The sequence below is a fragment of the Apodemus sylvaticus genome, chromosome 8 (genome assembly GCF_947179515.1).
Source record: "Apodemus sylvaticus chromosome 8, mApoSyl1.1, whole genome shotgun sequence".
NCBI classification, from domain to species: Eukaryota; Metazoa; Chordata; class Mammalia; order Rodentia; family Muridae; genus Apodemus; species Apodemus sylvaticus.
Window position 1 is genome coordinate 89,994,779 of NC_067479.1, and position 24,183 is coordinate 90,018,961.

At 39.4% G+C, this 24,183-nt stretch overlaps 1 protein-coding gene across 26 annotated transcripts in view; it reads right to left on the reverse strand.

Annotated features, from left to right (window-relative positions):
* Positions 1-1,053: 1,053 nt before the first annotated feature.
* The window catches only part of Slmap (sarcolemma associated protein), a 115,752-nt gene continuing 92,622 nt past the window's right edge, over positions 1,054-24,183 (reverse strand). For 9 of the 26 annotated variants that reach the window (XM_052189926.1, XM_052189918.1, XM_052189921.1 and 6 more), the window contains 9 exons: positions 22,139-22,219; positions 21,829-21,888; positions 17,652-17,774; positions 15,979-16,053; positions 14,964-15,284; positions 14,296-14,413; positions 10,404-10,575; positions 6,124-6,258; positions 1,054-2,877 (listed from right to left, as the gene is read on the reverse strand). In XM_052189926.1, the coding sequence (XP_052045886.1) occupies positions 2,785-2,877; positions 6,124-6,258; positions 10,404-10,575; positions 14,296-14,413; positions 14,964-15,284; positions 15,979-16,053; positions 17,652-17,774; positions 21,829-21,888; positions 22,139-22,219 (1,178 nt within the window). In that variant the 3' untranslated portion in view covers positions 1,054-2,784. Of the gene's footprint in view, positions 2,878-4,105; positions 4,196-6,123; positions 6,259-10,403; positions 10,576-14,295; positions 14,414-14,963; positions 15,285-15,978; positions 16,054-17,651; positions 17,775-21,828; positions 21,889-22,138; positions 22,220-24,183 lie in introns of all 26 variants that reach the window. The other 17 variants (XM_052189927.1, XM_052189919.1, XM_052189915.1 and 14 more) reach the window with 3 other exon arrangements.

Genomic DNA, 24,183 nt, shown 5'->3' on the forward strand with positions numbered 1-24,183 from the left:
GCCTCCATTGTTTCCCCTTGTGGAACCAGGCCAGTTTGACATGGTTTTACCTGTTTGTCTGGTGTTTGGTTTTTCTACTACAGCATGCGTTTCCTTCCTACACACCTTTCACACACAGAGGATACACTCTAGTGTGGCAATACAAACTGGCCTACTCTGGACATTTTGATCATTTATCTTACAGAAGTTCCACACTAACTGTCTGTCTCTGTCTCTCTCTCTCTCTCAGAGAGTTCACAGAGAATATGATTCAAAGTGGAATTAGAAACGGCAATTATCTTATTTATTAGCCAGCCAGCACTCCTCAAAGAGGCCAGGATAAAGGAGCAGGGCTGTCTCGGGCGTTTATCAATTCATTTAAAATTAGATGTTCTCTTTCACCTAAAACCTATTAGCAATAAATGTTCATTACGACATTCCATTGACAGATCACTTAAATCATACTTTTACATGTTAGCTCTCTCATTTTTACACTGTCAATAAAAATGTAGACTTTATTATTCTCAGTTTCCAGAGGATGAAATAAAATTCAGAATATAAAGTGATTTGTCCCTGAAAATGAAGATGGTAAAACCTGGAGATGGTCAGATGGCTCTGATGGTTGAGCACCACGGTCTTCTGCTTTGTTTTCATTTTTTAGACATGGCCTTACTCTGTAGTCCAGGGTAGCCTTAAATGCATGCGCAGAGTCTAACTGCTGTGCTTACAATTTAACAATCCTACGCTATTTAACCCGGAAGGAAACTGAAACAAACTGGAGGCACTGTCTATGAACAGGCTTATTTAAAACTGGAAATAACTACAATGGATAAAGCAAATATCGACAGTAGGCCTTACAGTTAGTGCCATGAGTCTGACAAGTGAGTCACATTTTAACAGTGGTAATACTGAAGGAGGAAGGGGGTAATGGTAAGTTAAGGAAAACTTAAGAGATTTCTTTTAAACTCCAAAGAACATCTACCACATATTTAATACCAAGTCACTTCAAGCAAGGCTAAGGATGACTGAAGGCAGAGCCAGCACTAAGAGCTTCAATGATGTACAACTCAAACATGCAAAGGGAGATTAAAGTTATTTTATTAAATCATGCACATCACGTGTGTTAGTGCAAATAGTTTAATCTGTACTCCAGAAATTCTATTGTACGTTTTATCTTTACAAAATAGATTTCAAACAATTATTTACTTTAAAAAAGGTAATTTTGAAGTTATGCATTTCAGAACAGTATTTGCAATAACTATATACAAGAGGTACTGGGTACCACTGGCATATTAGCATTCTGTGGTGGAGTGGCTTCCTGCAACAGAGAATGGTAAAATGAACTATATGACAGTATTTTCTACAAGTCATTTGTGGCTAATTCCTCCATAAATCTAGTGATTCTCCCGGCAACAATCCCAAATAGCTTTAAATACAACTTTTAAAGTAAAAACAATAACTGCCAAATATCACGAGGCAAATTATATCCTAAATTCCTTTTTCAGTATCTGGCTAGATCTGGGTATTCGCATACAACACTCAAGCCAATTCACTGGCATTCCCTTCCAATCTTCACTGACTGAAGAAAATTTAACTATGTGATACTTTAGGATATTGACATCACTATGGTGCTGTACAAAAACACAGCTAAACTTTAACCTTTGTGTTTAAATGTGTAATGCCAAGCAGTGCTTAGGTGTGACACTGTGTATGGAACAATACCAATCTTGGGAATAGTGCTACTAATTGACAGGCTGTTCCAATTAACAACAAAAAGAGAATAACCATTTGTATACCCAACCAAGAAATCTGTTAGCAGAGAACATCAGTTTACCTTGAATGTGAATTAGCTCCACATCATAACCAAATTAAGTCAATAAAGGCTTATCTAAACAGATATAATTCTTCCTTCAATTAAACATGCTTGGAGGAACAGATGACAGAAAAAAAAATCATGCTTTCTAAACTGCTGTATATGAGAAGGTAACTTGGCTTTTAAAGAAAACATTTCTTAAATACATGAGGTTTTTAGTAAGTTACATTCCAATTCACTCAACATTTTGGTTGATTGCATTGAAATTATGCACTTATGTTTTTGCTCCCAGTAATATTTCAGTTTGCTCAAGAAAATACAAACTCTCATGGAAAGTTTTCAAAGTTGATGTCCCTCACATCTTCAAGTCACATTAAGGCTGAACAAACATGTATGTATTCCCCAAGTAATTATTATAAGAGAATATTTTCCAAATGTATTTTTCCTTTAAAAAAAAAATCCACACAAATAATTGTCTAAGTCTTGTTCCCAATAGCTCAGTGGTTTTATAACAAGTAAAAATGGCGTAAATATGTAAAAAAAATATATATATGTGTGTGTGTATATATTCAAACTGATAGGCACTGAGCACACAGGGCCTCTCTTCCCATGTATGTATTGGTTGTTCGGTTTGAGTAGTTATCGAATCAGAAAAATGAATTGTGTGGCCATTAGAATTCAGAGTAAAATATCTATAAATTTATGGTATAAATAATTTGGTGCACTAAGAAGCCTACTTTAGGCCACCATAATATTCTGAATCTCAATGTACTAATTTAAAAATTACATGTAAAACCGAATAAATTCACAACTTTATATCCTCTCTATAGACAGATATATTTTATATAAGTTAAAGCAATGACCCTACAGCTGTATTCTTGCACTTTGCTGTTTTAAGAGGTAAAAAGGAAGAAAATGGTTCTGCTTGTCTCCAGCATGAGTGTGGTGCCAGCTTCTAGAGGGAGGACGGTGTACAGACTCAAGACACACTGTCATGGAGAAGCTCTGGCCAGACCTGGTACATACAGCACCATAGCTGTCACCGCAACCAGGGCCGCCAACATGGGCATCCAGGGCCAGGGTTTCTGTGTGGAAAGAAACCAAGAGTCAGACTCACATTCTCCCCTCTCTTTTCATACATATTCAACCCTTTGGTGAACTGAGCCCCACACACTTAAAAGACCGTAGGAAAACTCTTGTGTTTGCGTTGTAAAGGTACGTCTCAAAAGGAAAGAAACTAAGGAGGGGCACACTAGCAGGACTGTTACGTCCCAGGAAAGTCTGGGACAGCTTTTAGAGTTGAAACTTAGGGGTTACTTCTAAATGTGCTTCTGGGCACTCTGCTGCATTTACTCTATCCACAGATTTCAGTAAATGTGATGCCTACAGTACGCTTCTGCTGAAACACTTATTCTATGAAAATCTGAGTTCCAAGATGGGGATAAAAAGAAAATGGCTCAAGCTTGATCCTGTAACTCAAGAGCAAAGAAGATGCAAGTCAGACAAGATTCAAGGGGCACTAGAACCCTGCCTGTGGGCTCCTCTGATGAGCTCGACTGCCAGTTAAAGGCGACGTGCAGATGACCTGTCCTGCCAGCTTTCAGAAGGTTTACAAAATCCTTTACTTTGGTTGCTACCTTTATTCTTACTGGTATTCTGAAAGTATTCTGGAGAAATGCTGATGTGCAGATCAGAGCTCAGAAAGGTCTGTTACAGAGTCCCCCATACTCTCACAGGCGAACCCTCACTGGTGTGGGTGTTGGGGGCCAACGGATCAATACAGTAATCTCATGTTCTTCCGTCTTCACAGAAAACAGGCAAAGGATTAAAGGGGAAAAAAAAACCCAACTTTATACCATGGAAAGGAAAGAAGGAAGGAATGAAGAAACAAAAGAAGGAAGGGAAGAAGGGAGGAAAGGAGGAAACATAGCTAGCTGCAAACTTCCAAGATGCAAACTCTTCATTTCTCAGTCAATTCTGCCTGAACACATAACTGGGACGTGCTGGTGATATTGCAGAAATTCACTGCTTTCTCCAGTTTGCTAGAGATAAAAACTCAGTTAAAGGAAGTATATTAACAACAGGTTAGCTTTGGGTTAATTCATGGTTAGCATTACTACAAAAGAAACAAGACACAATGTTATGTGATTAGCTGATTGTTCATTAGTGTGACACAAACACACAGCATACTAAATGAAGGGTTTGCTTCAGGTAACAAAATATCTGTGTGGTTTTGCCATGCAGTCTATTACAAATATGGCACAAACAGGTGACAGGGACAAACAGACAAGGACTCAACAGTAGTGCTTGTACCTTTCTCTACCACAATGGACCGAAACACCAAAACAGGAAAGCCAGGAATAGGCCGATGAAAACGGCTGGGACAGGTTGTAATATGGAGGGCTGAAGAAGGGAAGGGATATTAAAAATCATTTTATGCTATGCAAAAAAATCAGATAAGATGATTTAGACCCCAGTGGGTGAGTGGAGAAGGAAAGGAAGACTGAGGTAACAGAAGTATACCATTTGGCTTTTGCACCAATTCAAATATTGTAAAGACATCTAACACATTTCAGAATGATGGGCTGTGATATGTATACTAAGAAACTACTACTTCAAAAGGAACAGTTGGAGGCAATAATCAGTGTGCTTGTTTCCAAATAGTCTAATGAAATGAAACACATCCAGACAGAGCAAGGGCAGTTTATCCAGTGACGCTCTGTTTTGGTAACATGTTTTGTGTAATATCTGAAATCCACTAGCTGATAAATATGTTTTCACAGCAATGGATAGGGTATATTCTGTTCTTCCAAGCAACAAAAACCATTTTCCTTCCAACTGAAATTCTTTCACTTTTGAGCTAGTATTGCTTTAAAGCTTAAGATTTCATCTTTGTATTATAATGTGAATGTGATAAAGCAAGAGACACAGCACAGTGCATAATAAACAGGCAGACGAAAGCTCACAACTTTCCTTTATTCTAAATGTATCTGTTTTTCTTTAAAGGGAAGGGGATTATGTGGAAACATAAGCCTATGTGGCAAAAAAGGGAATTTGTCCTCAAGGTGAACTGCTTGATACACCTATAAATAGTAACAGCATGGGGAGGGTCATTCTGACCATGCAAGATGTCTTTATAGTTTAATTTAACAGGAAGTGGACTGAAATTCTATAATCATATATGAATTAGCACAAATAAAAAGATATTAAACTATTATGCTTTAGAAGATTTCTATAATCTATGCACTAAAAATGCAATCTCCTTTTGTTTGGCATAAAGCCTTCAACCTTTCCATTCCTAAAGCGCCCCTTCCTAAGCAGCGATCCTTTACTGTCTAAAACCTGTAACTTTAGTAAGCGAAGGACAGCCGAGACACTCGTGAGCATTCTGTGGAAACTACAGGACTGGGTGGCCATGCAAGCCCACCCGTGTGTGCTTGTGCTGCGCAGGAAGCAGCCACAGGAAGCATGTGGCTCACAACCACTGCAGGGTCCAAGCTGTGACAGAGTTTGGAGTAAGTCTCAGAGCACATCCAACCACACTGAACATCCGTCAGTTAGGGCCACAAAAGCTATGGTCGCCAAAACAAACAACACAACGTTAACTTAGGACAACATCATCTGAAAGACCTTTCTAACACGTGAGAATCAAGTGTTAGCAAACTAAATTTACAGCCAAATGTTTTTCTCATCTTTGTGCCTGCATCCCTATCTCTCTTTCTCCCTTCTCTCCTCTCTCCTCTCTCCTCTCTCTCTCTCTCTCTCTCTCTCTCTCTCTCTCTCTCTCTCTCTCTCTCTCTCTCTTACATTAGAAAGCCCTGTGCCAATTTACTAAATACAGATGCCAGATAAACAGAAAGCTTTTGAGAATGTACATTACTAGCATAAAAACAAAAATCGTACTAAAGTTTTGCTTTCCAGGACAACCTAATGCTAAGGACCAGCATGTCCCATGTCTCCTAAACAATCCCCCGACTCCCTGTGGCTCAGGCTTCATTTCTCGACCGGAAAGAAACAAGCCCAACGATGACTTCATGAGAGACCTCAGACTCATCCGCACAAACCAGACCATTCTTCTAAGCTGTTGTGCTGACAGCTCTTTTCCACCAGGCAGGAGTCAGGCTTCTCTATGGGGTATGTTAAAGGAGCAAATTCTTACTTAGAAAGAAAGAGATCCCACAGTACAATGGTTCTGTCATACATGTTCATAATGAACGCTTCAGTACCTAGGCTGTTAGTTTCTGCACAGCATAATAAAGTCTTCTAAAAGACATTCTCCAGTCTCTGACATTCCTCATGAAGGAACCTAAGCCGAGTGGGTAAACACTTACATTATTTCCTTTTTCTCGCAGCAGCTTCAGGTTGTCTTTACACTGTTTGAGCTCATCTGTGATTGATTGCTTTTCCTGCTCAGTCATTTCAAACTTCAACTTCAGTTCTGAGAGAACAGTCTGTGTCTTTTCATACTAAAGGCAAAGAAAAAAAGAGTGTGCAGACTTGACATAAAACGGGTATGCAGTTATGGTTCTAGACAGGTATATGTACCGGGACCTGTTAATAACTTTCAACACCAAGTCTTTCTGTATGGAGAAGGATAAGAGTCCCTGACTCTCACAGTAAGAAATCTTTAATGTTGACTTAAGTAATTAGCTGTGTCGTCATCTGTTTATAATATAAAGGTCATGACTTCCATCAAGTAAGAAGGGGGAAAATTGAAAACTTTCCTTTGAGCAAAGAAAACCAGATAGAGACAAATCTTATAGCCTAAACTAAATGGTAAACTAAATGGCAGTGTTTTCCTGGTAATTAAAAGGAAGTCTTGTTAGCCAAGTTGCTTACTCTTAAAATAAAGGGCATTAACTTTTATAGGTCTTCCATTCCTCAGCACTGGTGGCTATCATCAGTGAGCTATCAGAGAGTTTTCTAAACAAATATGGCAGAGAAATGGCTTCTGACCACAAAAACTGGGAAATTTGACACTTAAAACCTATTAGCACCAATTTAAAAACCTTTTAAAAATCTGTTTCTAACAGGAAAGGTTCCATAAAGGAACAAGCCATTTTCTACTCTTGAAAATGTGTGTGTGTGTGTGTGTGTGTGTGTGTGTGTGTACACATGTGCGTGCGTGCACTATACACAGAGACAAATAGCGCTAAAAAGACATAGTATGAATATGTGTGAGTAATGCATGACTTTCATACAAACTATCCCTTGAACAAACCAATGTGATACACAGGTGTGGTTTGATCTTTATTGTTTCCAGGAAGCTGGAATTCTAGATTGGTTCCATTTCTAGATATTGCCGCTTACTGATGGCTAGGCTCCCAAAAGGACACTGTTCTGCTGCTGGGCATATCTCTACTATCTCTACTTCTCTACTTCTCTACTTCTACTTTGAGTGTTTCAGAAGGAAGACAGGAAGACAAGGACTGAATAGAAAACAAACATTCCATGAGTGTAGTCTGTCAGAAAGACTCCTCCTCTTCTCTAACATGGCTAAGAGAACGGAAGATGTTCAGTTCTTCTCTACCTATATTCTAAACGTAACAAAGGATTCCTTTATAATAGTGCTCTTGAAATAAAAACACCATGGAGTGGAGAGGACCTCATCAATACTCAATAAAGGCAAATATAAAGAAAGATGAAAATTATAAAACATTAGAAGAGAAAGGGATAGGGAAGAGGTCAGGGTCAGCACAGAGGTTACCAGGAAGGCAAAGAAAAATATGAAAGGAACATTTTGTTACCTAAGAACATTCCCAGAACAACCCTGGACAGTACTTTAGAAAAAGAACTAAAGACTAAAATCCACGGTTTTGTGAAAGCATTTTTTTTTTCACTTGATAGTCTATGAATTTCTCCCAGAAGGCAGATGGCTACTAGGAGGCTGCCAAGAAAAAAATCCAGTGATAACAGTCTAGTTTTCACACCTTAGAACACAATCAGCTTTCAGTGATCTAATAGTACTAGTAAAGGACAAGCCAAAATTGCTTTGTTGACCAAACTTATCCTCTCCTTCCCTTCCTTGTCCACCATTTTTACATCTAGTCCATCTTCTTCATCAGAACCCTTAATCATCAATCCACTTCAGGGACCGTGAAGCAGAAGGATAAGAAAGCAGCAGTCGGGACCACTGCTGCACAGCTCCAGCACAGGAGTGCTTGGGGAAGAGGGATGCATCAGTCAGTCATTTCAGGGTAGACTTAGATGTCCAATGTTTTACATATTCTCTACTTGGTAGGTTTGAGACAGGATCTATGTAGCTTTGGTTGGTAACAACTCAAGACCTATCTCTCTTAGCTTCCGAAGTGTGGAGATTGCCAGTGTATGCCATGAACTGGTTAAACTCTGAGATCATAGTCTCACTAAATTAAAATAAATAAATGCTTTATAAAATCAAATATAAAGATGATATAAAGTTCTTTTCTGTTACTATTGAACATTAAAAAATTATTTCTCATACTTTTTCCTTGGCGTTATTTATATAAAAACTGCCATAGATAAAGCTTTAAACAGCAGAGCAAAGGTCATCCTCTATAGCCTTAACTTCACACCTTCTGCTCCCTCTTGCTTTTTAACTTGGAAGTAACCAGTGACTTCACTCTTAAGACAGAAATAGTGCAAAATATTACCTGCACCTGTAGCTCTTCTCCATGAAAATAATCTTATGTGGGGTTGCTCAGCTTGCAATTGTTTAACCTTTTCTAGCATTAAAAACACATAATCAGGAACTTTTCTTTTCTTTTTTTTTTTTTAGCACATTAAGTATGACTCCAAGAAAGAAATGAGAGCAAATGGAAATGTTGAAAAGAAGTAAATATGCATTACTAAAAAGTAATAATGTATTTGCAGTGGATTACAGAGATAAAAAACCTTATTAAAACTATTTTACTTACAGACTAGCATCCAATATGTTGACAGAAGACAAACAGAGCAATTCCACATTACAAAGGGATATGATGATCATAGATTATTTCACAAGGAAAAACAGTGAACAAGAAAATAGGAAAGAAACATACTGACAAGTTCAGACATATTTTTAAATATGCTGCATTTAATGCAATCCAAAGACCAGCAACAGTTTAGATGCTGTGACAACATGCCTCTGCCATCTGTGCAAACAGTTAAAGCATTTGGCACTGATTATTCAGTGACTGGAAGCAGACAAACAAATAATGCAACAAATGCCTAATGTATTCATAATAACATAGGACAGAATCATCTTCCAACCACAAATTCTTCTCAAATATTGAAAGAATTATGGCACATCGTCTGGAAGGACACAAAGTGCTTACAGTATTAAATATCAGAATATTTACTTTGGCACAAAATTTGTGTTTCAATCAAATGAAGATTTTCCTAAAATATACATCCTTAACCAGGTAAAGCAGAACATTACAACATTAATGTATCTACACAAATATGAAAACTGTTGTAGTTTTTTTTCCCCTTTAGAAACAAGCACAGAGACAGAAGAACAATAATCATTTCCAAATTTAGGACACTCCAGGCAAAGTGCAAAGAGAAACTTGCATTAATCAAATTTTCTAAACAACTTTCAGAAAATTCATTTCTAATGACAAAAAGCTGTCTCCTACATCCCCCTAACTTAGGAGGAATCTTGCTTAAGTCTGCAGCTGCTGCTCCCTTATAGGCACACAGGCTTGATAGCTGCATCCTGAGCTGGCCAGGAGTCAGTGCAGGAAGACCAGCTGTAGCAAACACAATGTGTACCGGCCTATGGTCAGCTTTAAGGAAATGTACCTATCCTGTCCAGAAAGACAGTGGGTAGGTCCTTCCCAAAGTCGATCTCACACCCTCCTTAACACCATTCTTTAAAAAGCTAATGAAATCAAGGTTTAAGCAAAATCACATGAAAATATAAGTGTGTGCATTTGTGAAGACAGAAAGAAAGCAGAGAGGGAAAATACAGTTTCACAGAACAGGCATTTGGCTGCCTGTACATAGGTGAATTTCAAATAACTTCTTCCTTTTTTGTTTTCTGACATAGGATCTCATATAGCCTAAACTGACCTCAAACTTACTATGCTGCAAGGCTGGCCTGGAACTCCTGATTTTCCTGCTCTACCTCCCAAGTGCTAAGACTGTGGTTGTGTATTACCATGCCTATCTGTATGTAAGTTTTACTTTGGTGTTTTGAGCTAGGATTCATTATGTAACCCAGCCTAGCATTGAATTCATTGCACTCCTCCCGCCTCAGCCGTCCAGTTTCTGGGATGACTCTCCCAGGAGTGTGTGTGTCCAGCACTAGTGCTGTCCTAGTTAGCCCTCCGGAAGGCATTACATACGACACTCTCTGTGACAGTTAAACAACACACCAGGATTCTGCTACAAAAATCTCTCATATCAGTCAATTGTTAGAAAAAAATTAAAACTAACTCTTATGTATGTTTGAAAACAAACACTTGATAAATTCTCTCAATATGGACCATGATGCACATCTAGAAATAACCAGGCTGGAGTGTTCCAAGTGTCAACTGACAGACAATATGGTTTCTGCTTCTCTTTATTTCTAAGTTGCATGGATGTCTGACTTGACTCTGGCTTTAAGTCCACCCATGACTGGACTCAGAACGTCTTTGCGCTTTACCTCGTTCTGCGCATCCTTTGCTTGGCTTTCAGCCTTACTGAGGAGAGATTTCAAGTCAGCTGCATCCCGAAGGTGTTGTTCTTTCAAGGATCCCACTTGGTTCTCCAGCTCTTTCCTTGTCATCTGAAGGATGCTGAGGTCACTTGTGAGCTCAGAACTCTGCTTCTGAGAACTGCAACACAAATACTGACAGTCATCACAGCAGATACTGGGCGCAGAAGATGCCTGGAGTCCTCAGCATTGCACCAATGGAGAAAATGGCATAAAAAGTAAGATACTTTCAGTAAGGAAAAGGCATCCCTTTAAATAATCCCTTTAAGTTCAAAGCTGTATCCTTTTAAACAGAAAAGTAGAAATTTTATAAATAATATAAATAGAAGGAAATGACTGATTGTATATTTGGAGTTTTCTTTGCTTTTATTATTTTCCTGATTTGAAATAGGGTCATACTACGTAGCTTTGGCTAGCCTGGAACTCCCTTTGTAGACCAGGCTGGTCTTGCACTCACAGATATCTGCCTTTTCTTTCCAAATGCTGACATTAAAGATATGCACCCCATGCTGGGCCCTAACTGTACTTTAGTAGATCAAATTATCTTTACTAATTGTACCATAAACACATAGAAGTATGTATTTTAACTATGTTATAAGATTAAGTACTTGAAAAGAGAAGGGGTCAGAAACCTCAAGCACAGGAATCACTGCTAACTTCAGTGAAAGGTAACCCTGCTCAACAGAGAAGCGCCATCACCATGGCCTTACTGCAAATGAATTGTGGGATATGGAGCAAGTCACTTAACTGGTTCACCTTATTCTCTGAATAAACATTTCCTGCTTTTAGATGTGTACAGGTACAACACTACAAATAGCAAGGAGTTTCTCAGTGTCCTCTTTTATCAAACATTCACCTCTGTGCTGGCTAGTTTTATGTCAACTTGACATAATCTAGAATCATCTGGGAAGAGGGAAGCTCATTTGAGAAAATGCCCCTTACTGGCTGCCTTGTGGGCGAGCTTGTGAGGTGTTTTCTTAGTTGGTGAATGATGTACAAGCCTCCATTCCACTGTGAGTGGTGTGACCCCTTCAGCAGGCGGTCCTGAGTTGTATAAGAAAGCAGGCTGAGTAAGCCATGAGAAGCAAGCCAATAAGCAGCACTCTTCTATGGCATCTGCTTCAGTTACTGCCTCCAGGTTCCTGCCCTGACTTCCTTCAATGATGGGCTGTGACCTGATAGTTGTTCGATATAATGAACTCTTTTCTCTCCAAGTTGCCTTGGTCATGGGGTTTTATTACAGCAATAGAAACCCTGATTAATATAGTATCTGAAGCTATTCTCCAGCTTCAATTACATTATTATTTTTATACTTTGCTATTAAAATTAATTTATACATTGGGTTGGAGAGATGGTTCAGCAGTCAAAAGCACTGACTGCTCTTCCAGAGATCCTGACTTCAATTCCCAGCAACCACGTGGTGGCTCACAGGGATCTGATACCCTGTTTTGTTGTGTCTGAAGACAGATTACAGTGTACTCATATAAATAATACATCTTTTAAAAAATTTACACATGAGGAAAATAACTTGATATGAATGAACCTTTTTCAGAGATTGAGGATGTACTTCAGTGGTGGGGCATGTGGCTAACATGAGCAAGAAACTGGGTCCAATGTTCAGTATAAAAAATAATAGTTCCTTGTTCAATTCTTTATAACAGTTAAAAAAAAAAAAGACGTATTTGGCTTAGTGAAAAATGAGCTCCCACAAGCAGTTAAAAGAATGTAAGAGAGTTCGAGGCCAGCCTGGTCTACAGAGTGAGTTCCAGGACAGCCAGGGCTACACAGAGAAACCCTGTCTCAAAAAGAAAGAGAGAGAGAGAGAGAGAGAGAGAGAGAGAGAGAGAGAGAGAGAGAGAGAGAGAGAGAGAAGAAAGAAAGAAAGAAAGAAAGAAAGAAAGAAAGAAAGAAAGAAAGAAAGAAAGAAAGAAAGAAAGAAAGAAAGAAAGAAAGAACAAGAAAGAAAGAAAATAATGTAAGGTTTCAGAGCTGGAGAGATGGCTCGGTGATTAAGGGTTTTAGAGCTGGAGAGATGGCTCGGTGATTAAGAGCAGTAGCTGCTCTTCCAGAGGACGTGTTTCATTCTCTGCATCCACAACCATTTGTAACTCCAGTCCCACAGATATGCTGTCATCTTCGGCTTTCTGCAGGCAACGCACGCACATGGGGTATACATGCACAAACAACAAAGCACCCACACATATAAAACATTTTTTTAATATAAGATTTCCTTCCTTCCTTCCTTCCTTCCTTCCTTCCTTCCTTCCTTCCTTCCTTCCTTCCTTCCTTCCTTCCTTTCTTTTTCTTTTCTTTTTTTTTTTCAAGACAGGGTTTCTCTGTGTAGCCCTGGCTGTCCTGGAACTCACTCTGCAGACCAGTCTGGCCTCGAACTCAGAAATCTACCTGCCTCTGCCTCCCAAGTGCTGGGATTAAAGGTGCGCGCCACCGCTGCCCGACTTAATATAAGATTTTCAAAGTGACAGTATTATGACTTTAAGAATGGAACTTAATCAAATTCAATACTATAAATAAAGAACTACAGAGCATATATCTCACTTTGATTATACAATAGGCAGACTCTTAGGGGTGACTCTGATAGTATCAGGCCAGTATACATAGGCATTGAAGGGCTTTTTTTTTTTTTTAAGATTTATTTATTATTATATGTAAGTACATTGTAGCTGTCTTCAGACACAACTGAAGAGGGTATTAGATCCAACATCTTATAACAATCTGTAACTCTAGTTCCAGTGGTTCTGGAGTTCTACAGAATCCAATGCCCACTGCATATACAAGGGCTACAGATGCATGGCACTCTTACTATATGCAAGCAAAACACACATACATATAAAATAAAAATACATAAAATCTTTTAAAAAGAGAGAGAAAATCAAAGTGTTTTGTGAGATTTCATGGTATTATAATGAGGGGCTTAATAAATCAGCAGATCTTATTCTTCAGGTCTTTTCTAACTGAGTTTAAAAGTGATGAGGGGTTGAGATAAGGCTACCCAGACTGTAGAGCTAAAAAGGACTTTGAACTCTTGGTCCTCCTCCCTCCCTCTTTCCTCCCCCACCTCCTGAAGTGTAGGGCTACAAGGGTGTGCCACCCACCATAAAGACAGTTTGTGTGTGTGTGTGTGTGTGTGTGTGTGTGTGTGGCCTGTGTATCAACATGTGCGCTGTATGTGTATTTGTACATGTACAGGTGTGTACATTCCTGAATAAGGGAAAGCCAAACTGAATGTCAGATGTCTTCCTCTGGAGACAAGGTCTTACTGAACCTGCGGCTTTCTGCCCTGGCTAGACAGGATGGAGCAAGCCATAGGTCCAATTTCAATCTTTCAAAATCTCTCTCACCCCTTCTGTCCCACAGATGGAACCCGCAGCCCCAAGTCCTCCATAACTTGCTATATTCCTAGCCTCTTCCTGTGTGATTCAGAGGCTAAAGTTATGCCTCTTGTGGTAAACTCTGTGGTAGTTTTAGATCAGCATTCCGACTAACAGATGGGGTGAGAGAACACTTTTATCTGTTAGCGTATAGCAGTGCACTGTTAACAAGTTACTTTCAGTGTTGGGTCTGTCTCTTTGCTTTCAGCAGTGGGGAGTGGTACAGCAGGGGCATCCAACTGGAGCTGAGTTCTAGGGCATTGCAAAAGGAGCAGGCTTTCAGGATAGGGTGGCAAAAGGAACAAAATGATATAATATTTACTATGTTTATCTTGTCATATAACCAGTTTGGATGAACATATTGTTCCAAAATGATATTTAAGTATAAAATTTTAATTTACATAAAAATTAAAGATAAATATTTTGAAGTTAAAAGGGAAATTCTCACATACTTGTGCAATTCTTTCTCTTGCCGCTGCAGTTCTGATGACAACAACACATTCTCCTTTTTTAGAGAATGACATTCAGTTTCCAGTACATTCCATTCCTTTTTCAACTTCTCTAGCTCACCTAAAATAGTTGCAAAACATATTTGTTAACATAGAAACCAAAATCTATCTTTTTCAAAGGAGACAGAGTTCCATTCCAGAGAACAGTTTCTGCCTCCTGAGTACTGGCATTAAGGGTGTGTCCCACTATGCCTGGCTGCTTTGCTGTTTTAAGACAATGCTAAAGTTTGCTTGTTTTTCCGCACAGGCTCTCAGGATATAATCCAGGCATGCCTTAAGCTCATAATCATCTGGTCTCTACCTCCTAGGTGCTGGGATTATGGGCATATATCATTGTTATGATGCATATTCTTCAATAGCATTATACAGAATTAAGAGTACATGCCTGTAAAACCGTAACTTATCATTATAGGACCTGTAGACCTGCAGACTGTACCTATAGCCTGGTTTGTATAGTTACCCTCTATCAAAGAGACAAAGTACTGCTGCCATGAGTTCAGAGCTAGCAGGTTTGGCTGGGACAGTGCAGAGAGACTAAGGCCACCCCCTCCTAGTGGCCCCTCCTACTCCCTGAGAAGCAAGAGGTAGTAGGAGCTGAAGAACTCACTTACCTTGCAACCTCATTGCCTCCTCTCTTTGCTGGTCTTCACACTGCTGACATCTAAGCTGGAAACTGCTCTGCAGATTCCTGATTTCCTTCTCGTATTCAGATGCTGCTGTCCTCCAGCCCTCAAGCTCTGCTCTCACCTTCTTAAGCTCTTCTTGCAAAGAAACAAAGTCAGTGTCCCGCTCAGACACAGCCTTTGCTGCTGCTTGATGAAGGAGCAAAATCTCATCTTGGGCACTAAGCAATTTATCTCTCGTGCTGGAGATTTCAGAGTCCTTTTCCTCCTGGAGATTCTCCATATCCATGTGCAACCTCTGCAGCTGGACTGTAAAAGTGTATTTATGTATCACTTTCTTAAGTCATAGGAATGAGGAACGAAATTTCAGGACACTACAGGCTACAGCTGCGTGCAGCCTCACTATCAGGGCTGTTTCTTTTGATTAAATTGCACAAGCAATCCATGTTTGACACAGAAAATACCAGAACACAGGTGTAAAAGGAAAAGCTAAAAGGCTAAAGTTTATTTTAATATTTTGCTATTTATTCTTTTTTTAAAAATACCTTCATATTTATAAAATAACATTGAGTAGAAAGGGATTTACATATGTATGTATATAATATGTATTTTTCTATCCTCCTTGCTGATGAAAATAATTTGGGGGGAGGCAGTGAGACAGAGTTTTAGCTCAGGCAGGGCTCAGATTATGTAGCTGAGGTGAGTCTTAAACTCATGACCTTCCTGCCTCTTATGTGCTGGGATTACAGACATGCACCACCATGGTTAGCATCACCCCTGCCTTTTCAACTCCAGAGTCTTACAATAGGTTACTAGCACAATCCCTCCCTTTTGTCTGCTTTAAAGAAAAACTGTGCAAGGGCCCAGGATGACAGACAGTCTCCAGGAAAGACGCAGAGCCATGGCAACTGTGGAGCCTCTGCAATCTTACGTTCCATTGCTCTGCAGTCACTGAACTCAACAATAACCACAGCTATCTAAAACAGTCCTGGGTGCCCCATACCTTGAAGAACCTGTATTTGTTTAGCTGATTCCTCAACTTGATTTCGATAGGCTTTTCGTTCTTCTTCCAAAAGAGCTAAAAAGCAAAAATACAGTGTATCTAATTTTGCGAGTTAATAAAAAAGATTCATAATTGTGCAGCTAGAAATTTCTAAAATTTGTCTTTTAAAGTTTATGGAAAGACACGAGGTTAGATGATAAGTATTATCAGTATTAGTCATTAAGATTTTAGAACACAAAACACTAGTAAGTAACAAATCTATAAAGTCCAGTTCCAGAGTTTCTATAGACTGAATCACTAGTAAGCCTTTCTTACACAAGAAATAGCCAAATAATTGTTAGTTATCATTTTGAGCAATGCCAGGTAGCACACACTTACAATCCCAAATACTGGGAAGGCTAAGACAATAAAGTTTACAAGATCAAGGCCAGCCTAGGCTATGTTAGAAGGTTGGGATATACCTCCATGGTAGAGTGCTTACAGAAAGGCCTAGGTACAATACCTAATACTATTAAAAATTAGCATATTATGGATGGGACATAGTACTGCATACTTCATCTAGCCCAAACACTGAGGTCACAGAGGCAGACAGATCTCTGTGAGTTCAAGCAGGTCCCTTGCTAGCAAAGGCTATGTAGTGGGATCCTATCTCAAAATAAATAAATAAATGAATAAACAAACACCTATGCCCAATCAAAAAACAAATCTTAAAAATCATACACAAATTAAAACAAAACAAAAAACCCCCAAACACAAAATTCTCCTGTTTACTGTCAAGCACACTGTAAATACAAACTAATGGCTGATTGCTAAATATCCTTTCATTGTAATTAAACATTAGCCTGTATGGTATAATAGATTCAAGAGAAACAAATGCCTATTTTCCAATTTCTGCAGTTCTGGGGCTGAAAACCAAATAGGCTGGCCTTCTGCCGAGCTGTAGCAATGACCTTAAGATAAGCTTATTCACATAGTAATGTTTTTAAGAATAGTTCGGAATTCACAGCTTCACCTCAGCATTTACATTGTTCTGCTCAGAAAGGGCATCTTATAAAACCTAGGGATGCCATGAGATTCCCTGGGTTGGATCTTGGGTCTCCAGGATGCTACCTGCCTAAAGGCAGATACTGGAATGCTAAGGGAGCACAGGCATGGTCCCCACACGCAGATGATTATCAAACAAATGAGCCTCGAGGAAGAGAAGTGGCCAAGATCAAAAAGGTTGTTTTTCTGAGGGCATCTAACTCCCCAGACTGGCTTCCAACTTACACTCTTCTTTCCTCCGCATATACCACTGTGCTCAGCTCGGAAGATTCCATTCATATCCCCAGCCATGCCTGCAACCTTCCTATTAAATAACTACCCCTCAAAAGTGAGCACTCACTCTAGGAAGAACTCAATTCACTTGGTTCCTTCCCTCCTCAAGGCTTGTGTTAATGCTGATTGATAGAGCATCTAACATCCAAACACATTTGAAATATGGAATGCTATGAAATCTGAAACTTTTGACCCCAAGCATTTGAGATAAGGGACACTGGAACAGCCTCCTCTCAGCCTCTGAAATGGGGGTCTGAGAATGACCCTGCCAGGCCTCTGGGCTCTGCGTGCTGTGCTGTCACATCCCATTGCTGCCTCCACAGGACCCCAGGGAGCTGCAGGGATCTTCATCTCACCTTGAAGTTCAAAGCATTTTTGTTTACTTGTTCTAGCTAGCTCCTGGGCTTCCACCAATTCTTTACGAAGATGCTGAATGTCTTGCTTGGTCTCAGTTTCTGACTGGGTACCCTGTAAGTCATCTGACAAAAACATGTTTATTTTAAAAGCAAGTGTTAGTACTGAACTATAATCTCCATAACTAAAGTCTGGCCCTCTTTTTCATGTTTAGACATACATACATAGCCTGTAACATAGCACAACTGTGTTAAATAAGACTTAAGAAGCAAATGAAGGTATGAGCACATTAGTTATTTTTACCTTGAACAACAAGAGTTAACACAGATACTAGCACTACTATAAAATACAGAAATGAACAAACATATTATTAATATATAGCTCCTGTAAACTTGAAATTCAGTGAGATAGGCACAATGCTTTTTCTGTCAACTTTCAAATGATATCCATTATTACTACAGTTATTGGTGTGTGGGTGACATGCATGCCACAGTACACATGTAGAGATCAGAAGAGGACATAAGGAAGTTGTTCCTTTTCCACCTTGGGGGTCCCAAGGATTGAACTCAACTCAGGTTTTATCAGGCTTGGCAGCAAATGCCTAATTTACCAGATTAACCCTCTTTCTAGTTCCTTCTCCATTCATTTTGAAATTTAAGAATAAGACAGGAAAACTTTACCTGGAACTTAAATAAAAATGGAAAACCAAAAGAAATTCATCTTCAAGACAGAAAGTGAGGACTAGGAGGCTCAGCAGGGAGAGGCGTTTCCAAGCCCATCCACACAACCGTGTTCCACCCTAGAATTCCACAAGGTAGCAGGATGGACCTGACTCCTTAAGAGCTCATTTATGGTGGCTGGAGAGATGGCTCAGAGGTTAAGAGCACTGACTGCTCTTCCAGAGGTCCTGAGTTCAATTCCCAGCAACCACATGGTAGCTCACAACCATCTATAATGGGAGTCGATGCCCTCTTCTGGTGTGTCTGAAGACAGCAACAGTGTACTCATGAATAAAATAAATAAATCTTTTAAAAAAGGAAAGTTAATTTACAAAAACCTCGTTTTTGTTAGGCTAGTTATGTGTCTGCTCTAGCCTCTTAACGTTCTCTTCTTAGAAGCCATGCTGCGAGGTGATGGAGACACGGCTCCACAGTTACAAGTGTATTCTTCTCAGACTCGGGCAGTACCAAAGCATGTTGAGCTGACCCACAAATATTGTATTTTCTGGCTATGAAAAAGTGTATCCCTGTGTTCTCAACTGTTATTTGTAGCCAGCAGCACCGGGCTAGCAGGATATGTAAATTTCTTCACCTGACTTTAAAACCAAGCAGCCATGGGTAAGGTGACCTTCCCCATATAGACCAAAGCTAACTGTTTGAATAAGGAATACAGCTTCAGCGTACTAAAGAGTTGGCAGCCCGAGATGCTGCAAGAAGTACAGGCAAAACATCCTGGCAGGCAGAGACTCTGAAAAAGGTAAGGGAGCTGGGAAGCAGGCAGTGAGAAGCACATGGAGGACAAAATGGTAAGGAAGTTGGGTTGAGTCAGAGGCTACCTGAGAGACTGCCAATGCCTTAAACTATACAGAAGTCTCCGTGTCCTAATTACTAAGCTTCAAGAATTATCTACGAAAGCCCTGCAATACTAGCTAGCACTCCACAACAGGCAGCTCTCAATGCCTGTAACTCACATCCAGGGAATCTGATAACCTCTTCTGGCCTAGCTTCCCTGGGTACCTTCTCTTTTAGGTACATAGCTTCACATAGACATATTCACAAATTTAATGAAAAAATAAAATAAATCTAAAAATAACTTTAAAAAAATCAAGTTGTAAAATCTTTCTATTTCACTGAGAGGTAGACAGGCCTCTAACTTTGCCTGTTCTACCCTCCTAAATGTTGATATTATAGGCATATACCACCACACCACCACACCCAGCTTCAAAATCTTTGAATAGCTGTTGTGAAGAATACTATTCTTTGGGGGCTGGATAGATGGCTCAGAGGTTAAGAGCACTGGCTGCTCTTTCAGAGATCGAGAGTTCACTTCCCACAACCACAAGGTGTCTCACGGCCATCTATAATGAGATCTTGTGCCCTTTTCTGGCTTGCAGGCATACATGCAGGCACACGTGTGGATATATGCATGCACACGTGTACTTGGGAGTATAGAAGCTAGAGGGCAATGTTAGGTGTCTTTATGTATCTATTCCTACACAATTAAAAGTAAATTTAAATAAATAAAAAGCATTAATAACAGTTAAATATAATTAACATAATCATGATGCTACCTAAAATTTAATCAGAATTTAGCTAACAAAAATATCTGACAGATTTATGCAGGACAAAAGACCACATAAGCCACTACTGTTTATTACTCAATTTTCTCCTTTTTTATTTTTTCATGTCCCCATAAAGCACTGAGGTTCTGGTCTCTACTCTCCTGTATCAGCTCTTGTCTGTTTAGCAGTGCTCCCTTTCCCAGTACTAGCCTGTCCATTTGCTTGTTCTTTTGGTTTGCAATGCTGGGAATCCAGCCCAGGGCCTTACAGTGACTTATAACCTCATCCCTTTTTTCCAGTATCTATAACATCTTATATAATAATGGGTTTGCATTTCTGTGAAGATTTCTAAACTGTGCAAACATTATTTTAGTTACTATGATATGAAAGAACTCATGCCTTCTCAACACCAAGAATTACTTAAGAGCCGGGCTGTGGTGATGCACACCTTTAATCCCAGCACTTGGGAGGCAGAGGCAGGTGGATTTCTGAGTTCGAGGCCAGCCTGGTCTACAGAGTGAGTTCCAGGACAGCCAGGGCTATACAGAGAAACTCTGTTTCCAAAAAAAAAAAAAAAAAAAAAAAGTCACTTAAGAGCAGTACGGTCATCAGACTGAAGGACACATTGGCTGCTCAGGTCAACAACATCCAGGAACTTCCCTGGGTTGTGGAATTCAGTCAAAACTGCTTCCAGGAGCCATGATTTTCAGTGTCCATGGAGAAAGCCAAGGAGAATAAGAATGTCCGGGAAAGAACACTGAGAGAATCTGGAAAAAACTCACTCCTGCTGTGGTTATACAGCCAGGTAGCAGCAGGTCAGGTAGGGTGAATCAAGCCTACTTCCTCATATCTCAACATTCAGAATCTGTCTACCTGGTCCTTACCACTCCCATGGGACAATAGGTGTATACACACACACACAAAGAAACTTCCATAGGCTGTCATTGTTGTGTCGCCCAGAGAGCTTCCTGTCGTGTTAGCTCATTGCTCCCTACATAGTCAACTGGGAACTGACACTTCCTTCTGTAAAGTGAGGCAATGAAAAACAGTAAATGCTAAGAATCAAAAATTTATCAATAAGTCTTCCCCAAGACACTTCATTGTGAAATACTTGTGTAAATAATTGTTACTTCCTATCCACTGTATTCTAAAAGAGTAACTACCAAGAAATAAATGTACTTCCTTTTTAGGGGTGAGACAAGAAAAAAAGGGGCTTATCACAAAATTTCTCAGCTCAGTGAAAGGGGCAGACTTAGTCCTCCCTGTGGATAAGGCCCTAATTGGTTATCTAATTATTAAGTCCTGCATCCTGAAGCCACACACATACAGGCTACACTCAACAGACTGTGCAGTTTGTATTCCTGTATTTATGCATATGCACATAATAATAAGGAAAGAAAAAGCAGCCATGAATTTGAGAAAGAATGGATGGAGCATGGAAAGAGATGGAGAGAGAAAAGATGTAACTGGACAAAGATCTTTGCCCCAAACTTCTCAAAGAGCCTTAAGAACAAGATCATTATTGGGAAACAAAAAGTTTAAATCTCAGGACTTCTAGCGCATAACAGCAGAAACAATATGGCTCTTTCTAGAAAGCTGAGCATTTTCACCTTACCCTAATTATGTTAACAGTACATACAAACAAGCTTCTATTACAAGTGAGGAAAACACAGACGCAAACGCATTCCAGGTCTGACTGCCTGCTGCTTTGCCTTCACTGAGTCTCTGTAATCTGATTCTCTTAGCAAGCACTGGGTTCCAACACTTTAAAGTTGTGTTCCTCCTACCTTTTAAATCAGTGAACTAAGCAGAAAGCTTCACATATGCACAAAACCAATTTTGTGGCAAAAGGAGAGTCTAATATCCCGGTTGAAACTGTTACGGAAACGTTAAAATACCTTTTAGTAGAGACACCTTAGCAAGGGGTTCATTTAGGTCTTGCTCATCCATCTGGGCGTCTGTAAGGGGGAAAAGGATTACAAAGTTTTAAATCTACCAGCAAATAATTATCATAATAAATAAAATATCTCCTATATTTGGACAGTTGAAAATAGTCTTAACAAAATATCCAAGATTTTACAGAGGAATCTGAAAAGCTAGAACACTGCTTTTCATTACACACAAACTCTGAGGTTTCCATCCACACTAACCGACAAACCTACATTATCCAGAGACGCTCAGGTTTGCACACACTAGGTCAGCACTCACCTGTAGTGTCGTCACTGCTTTTTTCCTTGCTTGGACTCAGAGTATCTGATAAGTCAGATTCCTTTGCTTTTGCCTGGTTTTCTTTTAGGAAAAACACAAAAGTCGAAATGTTATTATAATTCAACACCTTCTATCAAGAAAAACGCTTTAAATACTCAAATGTATGTCTATGCAAAATAGTGTTAAAAATCAACAGAGATCACTGAACCTCTTTGTTCTTCACCACCCGACTGAATGCTGGTTACTTCTGAGAGGGCACAGAGAGTCAAAATGTGGATCCTGCCTGCTATGCAGAGGGTTGGGGCTCTTATTCAAGTCTGTCCCCTTATCAACTGGGAACAAAAACACAGCGAGCTTTGTCACAGTAATCAGGGAGGCACAACAAATGCAACAGAACTCCAGAGCAGCTCTGAAGATAATCAAAGCAAAAGGCACGTTACACATCACAGCTGAAGCTTGCCCTTGTGCACAGACAGAAAACCGCTTGAAAACTTATAAAAGTATCAGTTAAGATGAACAGCCCCCTTCTAAAGAAAACTCAACAAACCCAAATTATAGCAAGAAGGGGACTAGTTTTAAAGGTGTTTTTGAGAGCTACTGTGCCACATCGGACATCTAGGCTATTGCTCTCAAAGACCCAATAGCAGAGCAACAGTTTCTACAGATGCTGAGTGACTAAATCCCAGTCAGTACCTATAACAGCACACCTATGTATTCTGTGGCATTCTTTGGGACAGGAGAGTTTACAGAGAAAGTCATTCCCCAACCAAAACTCTCTATAAGCTTCAGATAGAAGAATTTAGCCACAATCTTACCCCTGTATTGATTGGTTCCCACGAGAGTTCAGTTATGCATTAAGAGCTCATTGAAAACTGCAATTCTTTGCTAGAGTCTACAACAACCATTTTCTCTATCTGGCCTGTTTATGCTGCAAAGTATCCCTTTTACCACACTGCTGCTAAAGAACAATTATTTCCCTAGTATATTACTCTTTTTTATTATATCATTCTGTTACTGTTTTTCTTTTTCCCTGTTGATCATACTCTGCTTTCTGAGGATATACAGATGTTATTCCTCGAATGAGAAAAATCATACTCATTAAGAGGATTACTATCTTCATGATCATAAACAATCATGACATTTATCTGACTGTACCATTTTCGACAATATAGTATCAAAACTCAAAATATGCAAAACCATGGCCTGGAGTGATGACTCAGCAGGTAAAAACAATTCCTATTCTCGCAGGTAACTCTAATACGGTTCCAGAACCCTGAGTGGCTCATGATTCACTGTAACTCCAGGTCCTAGGGATCCAACGCTACTTCTGGCCTCGGTGGCACCAACACATATACAGTGCATATACATTCATGCAGAGTAATACTCATACATATAAAATTAACAAATCTAATAAATAAATAAAGTTTATACCCACTTGAACTTTTCCCTAAGGAAGTAGTTGAATATGTAAAATAATACATAAGGATGCTCACTGCAGCACCATCATTATGGGAAAATGAAATGTGTATTGAATATATTCAAGATACATGTAGTATTATTGAAACTTAAAGACAGTAAGTATAATACATATAGATTACACTATTTGTATATTTAAAGATATTTAGAGATTATTTCATTTACCTCCTCCCCTTTTTTTCTTTCCTGAGAACCCATCTCCAAACCAAAGCAGCCAGCCTAACACACAGCAATAAGAGTAGAGAAACTGAGGCTGGAGGTTTCAGTCCTGCCTGAGGATATGCAGTGAGCAGAGTGGTTGTGATGCATTACTCTCTACTTCCCAGCTACTACAGATATGTCCTGAGCTAGTCCTAAGTCAGAAAGCACATGCAAGGCATGACTATATGCCTGGGAAGTGAAGCCTTCAGAGGAGCTGATGGTTCCTAGCCACTGCCATTTTCAACGAAAAAAAAGAAAAAGTTCACCATAAAATCACTAATGCATTCTTTAAAAACAATTGAGTCAAATTCCAAAGAAATATTTTATAGACAGACTGAAAACATTTAAAATGTAATTTTATGGCCACC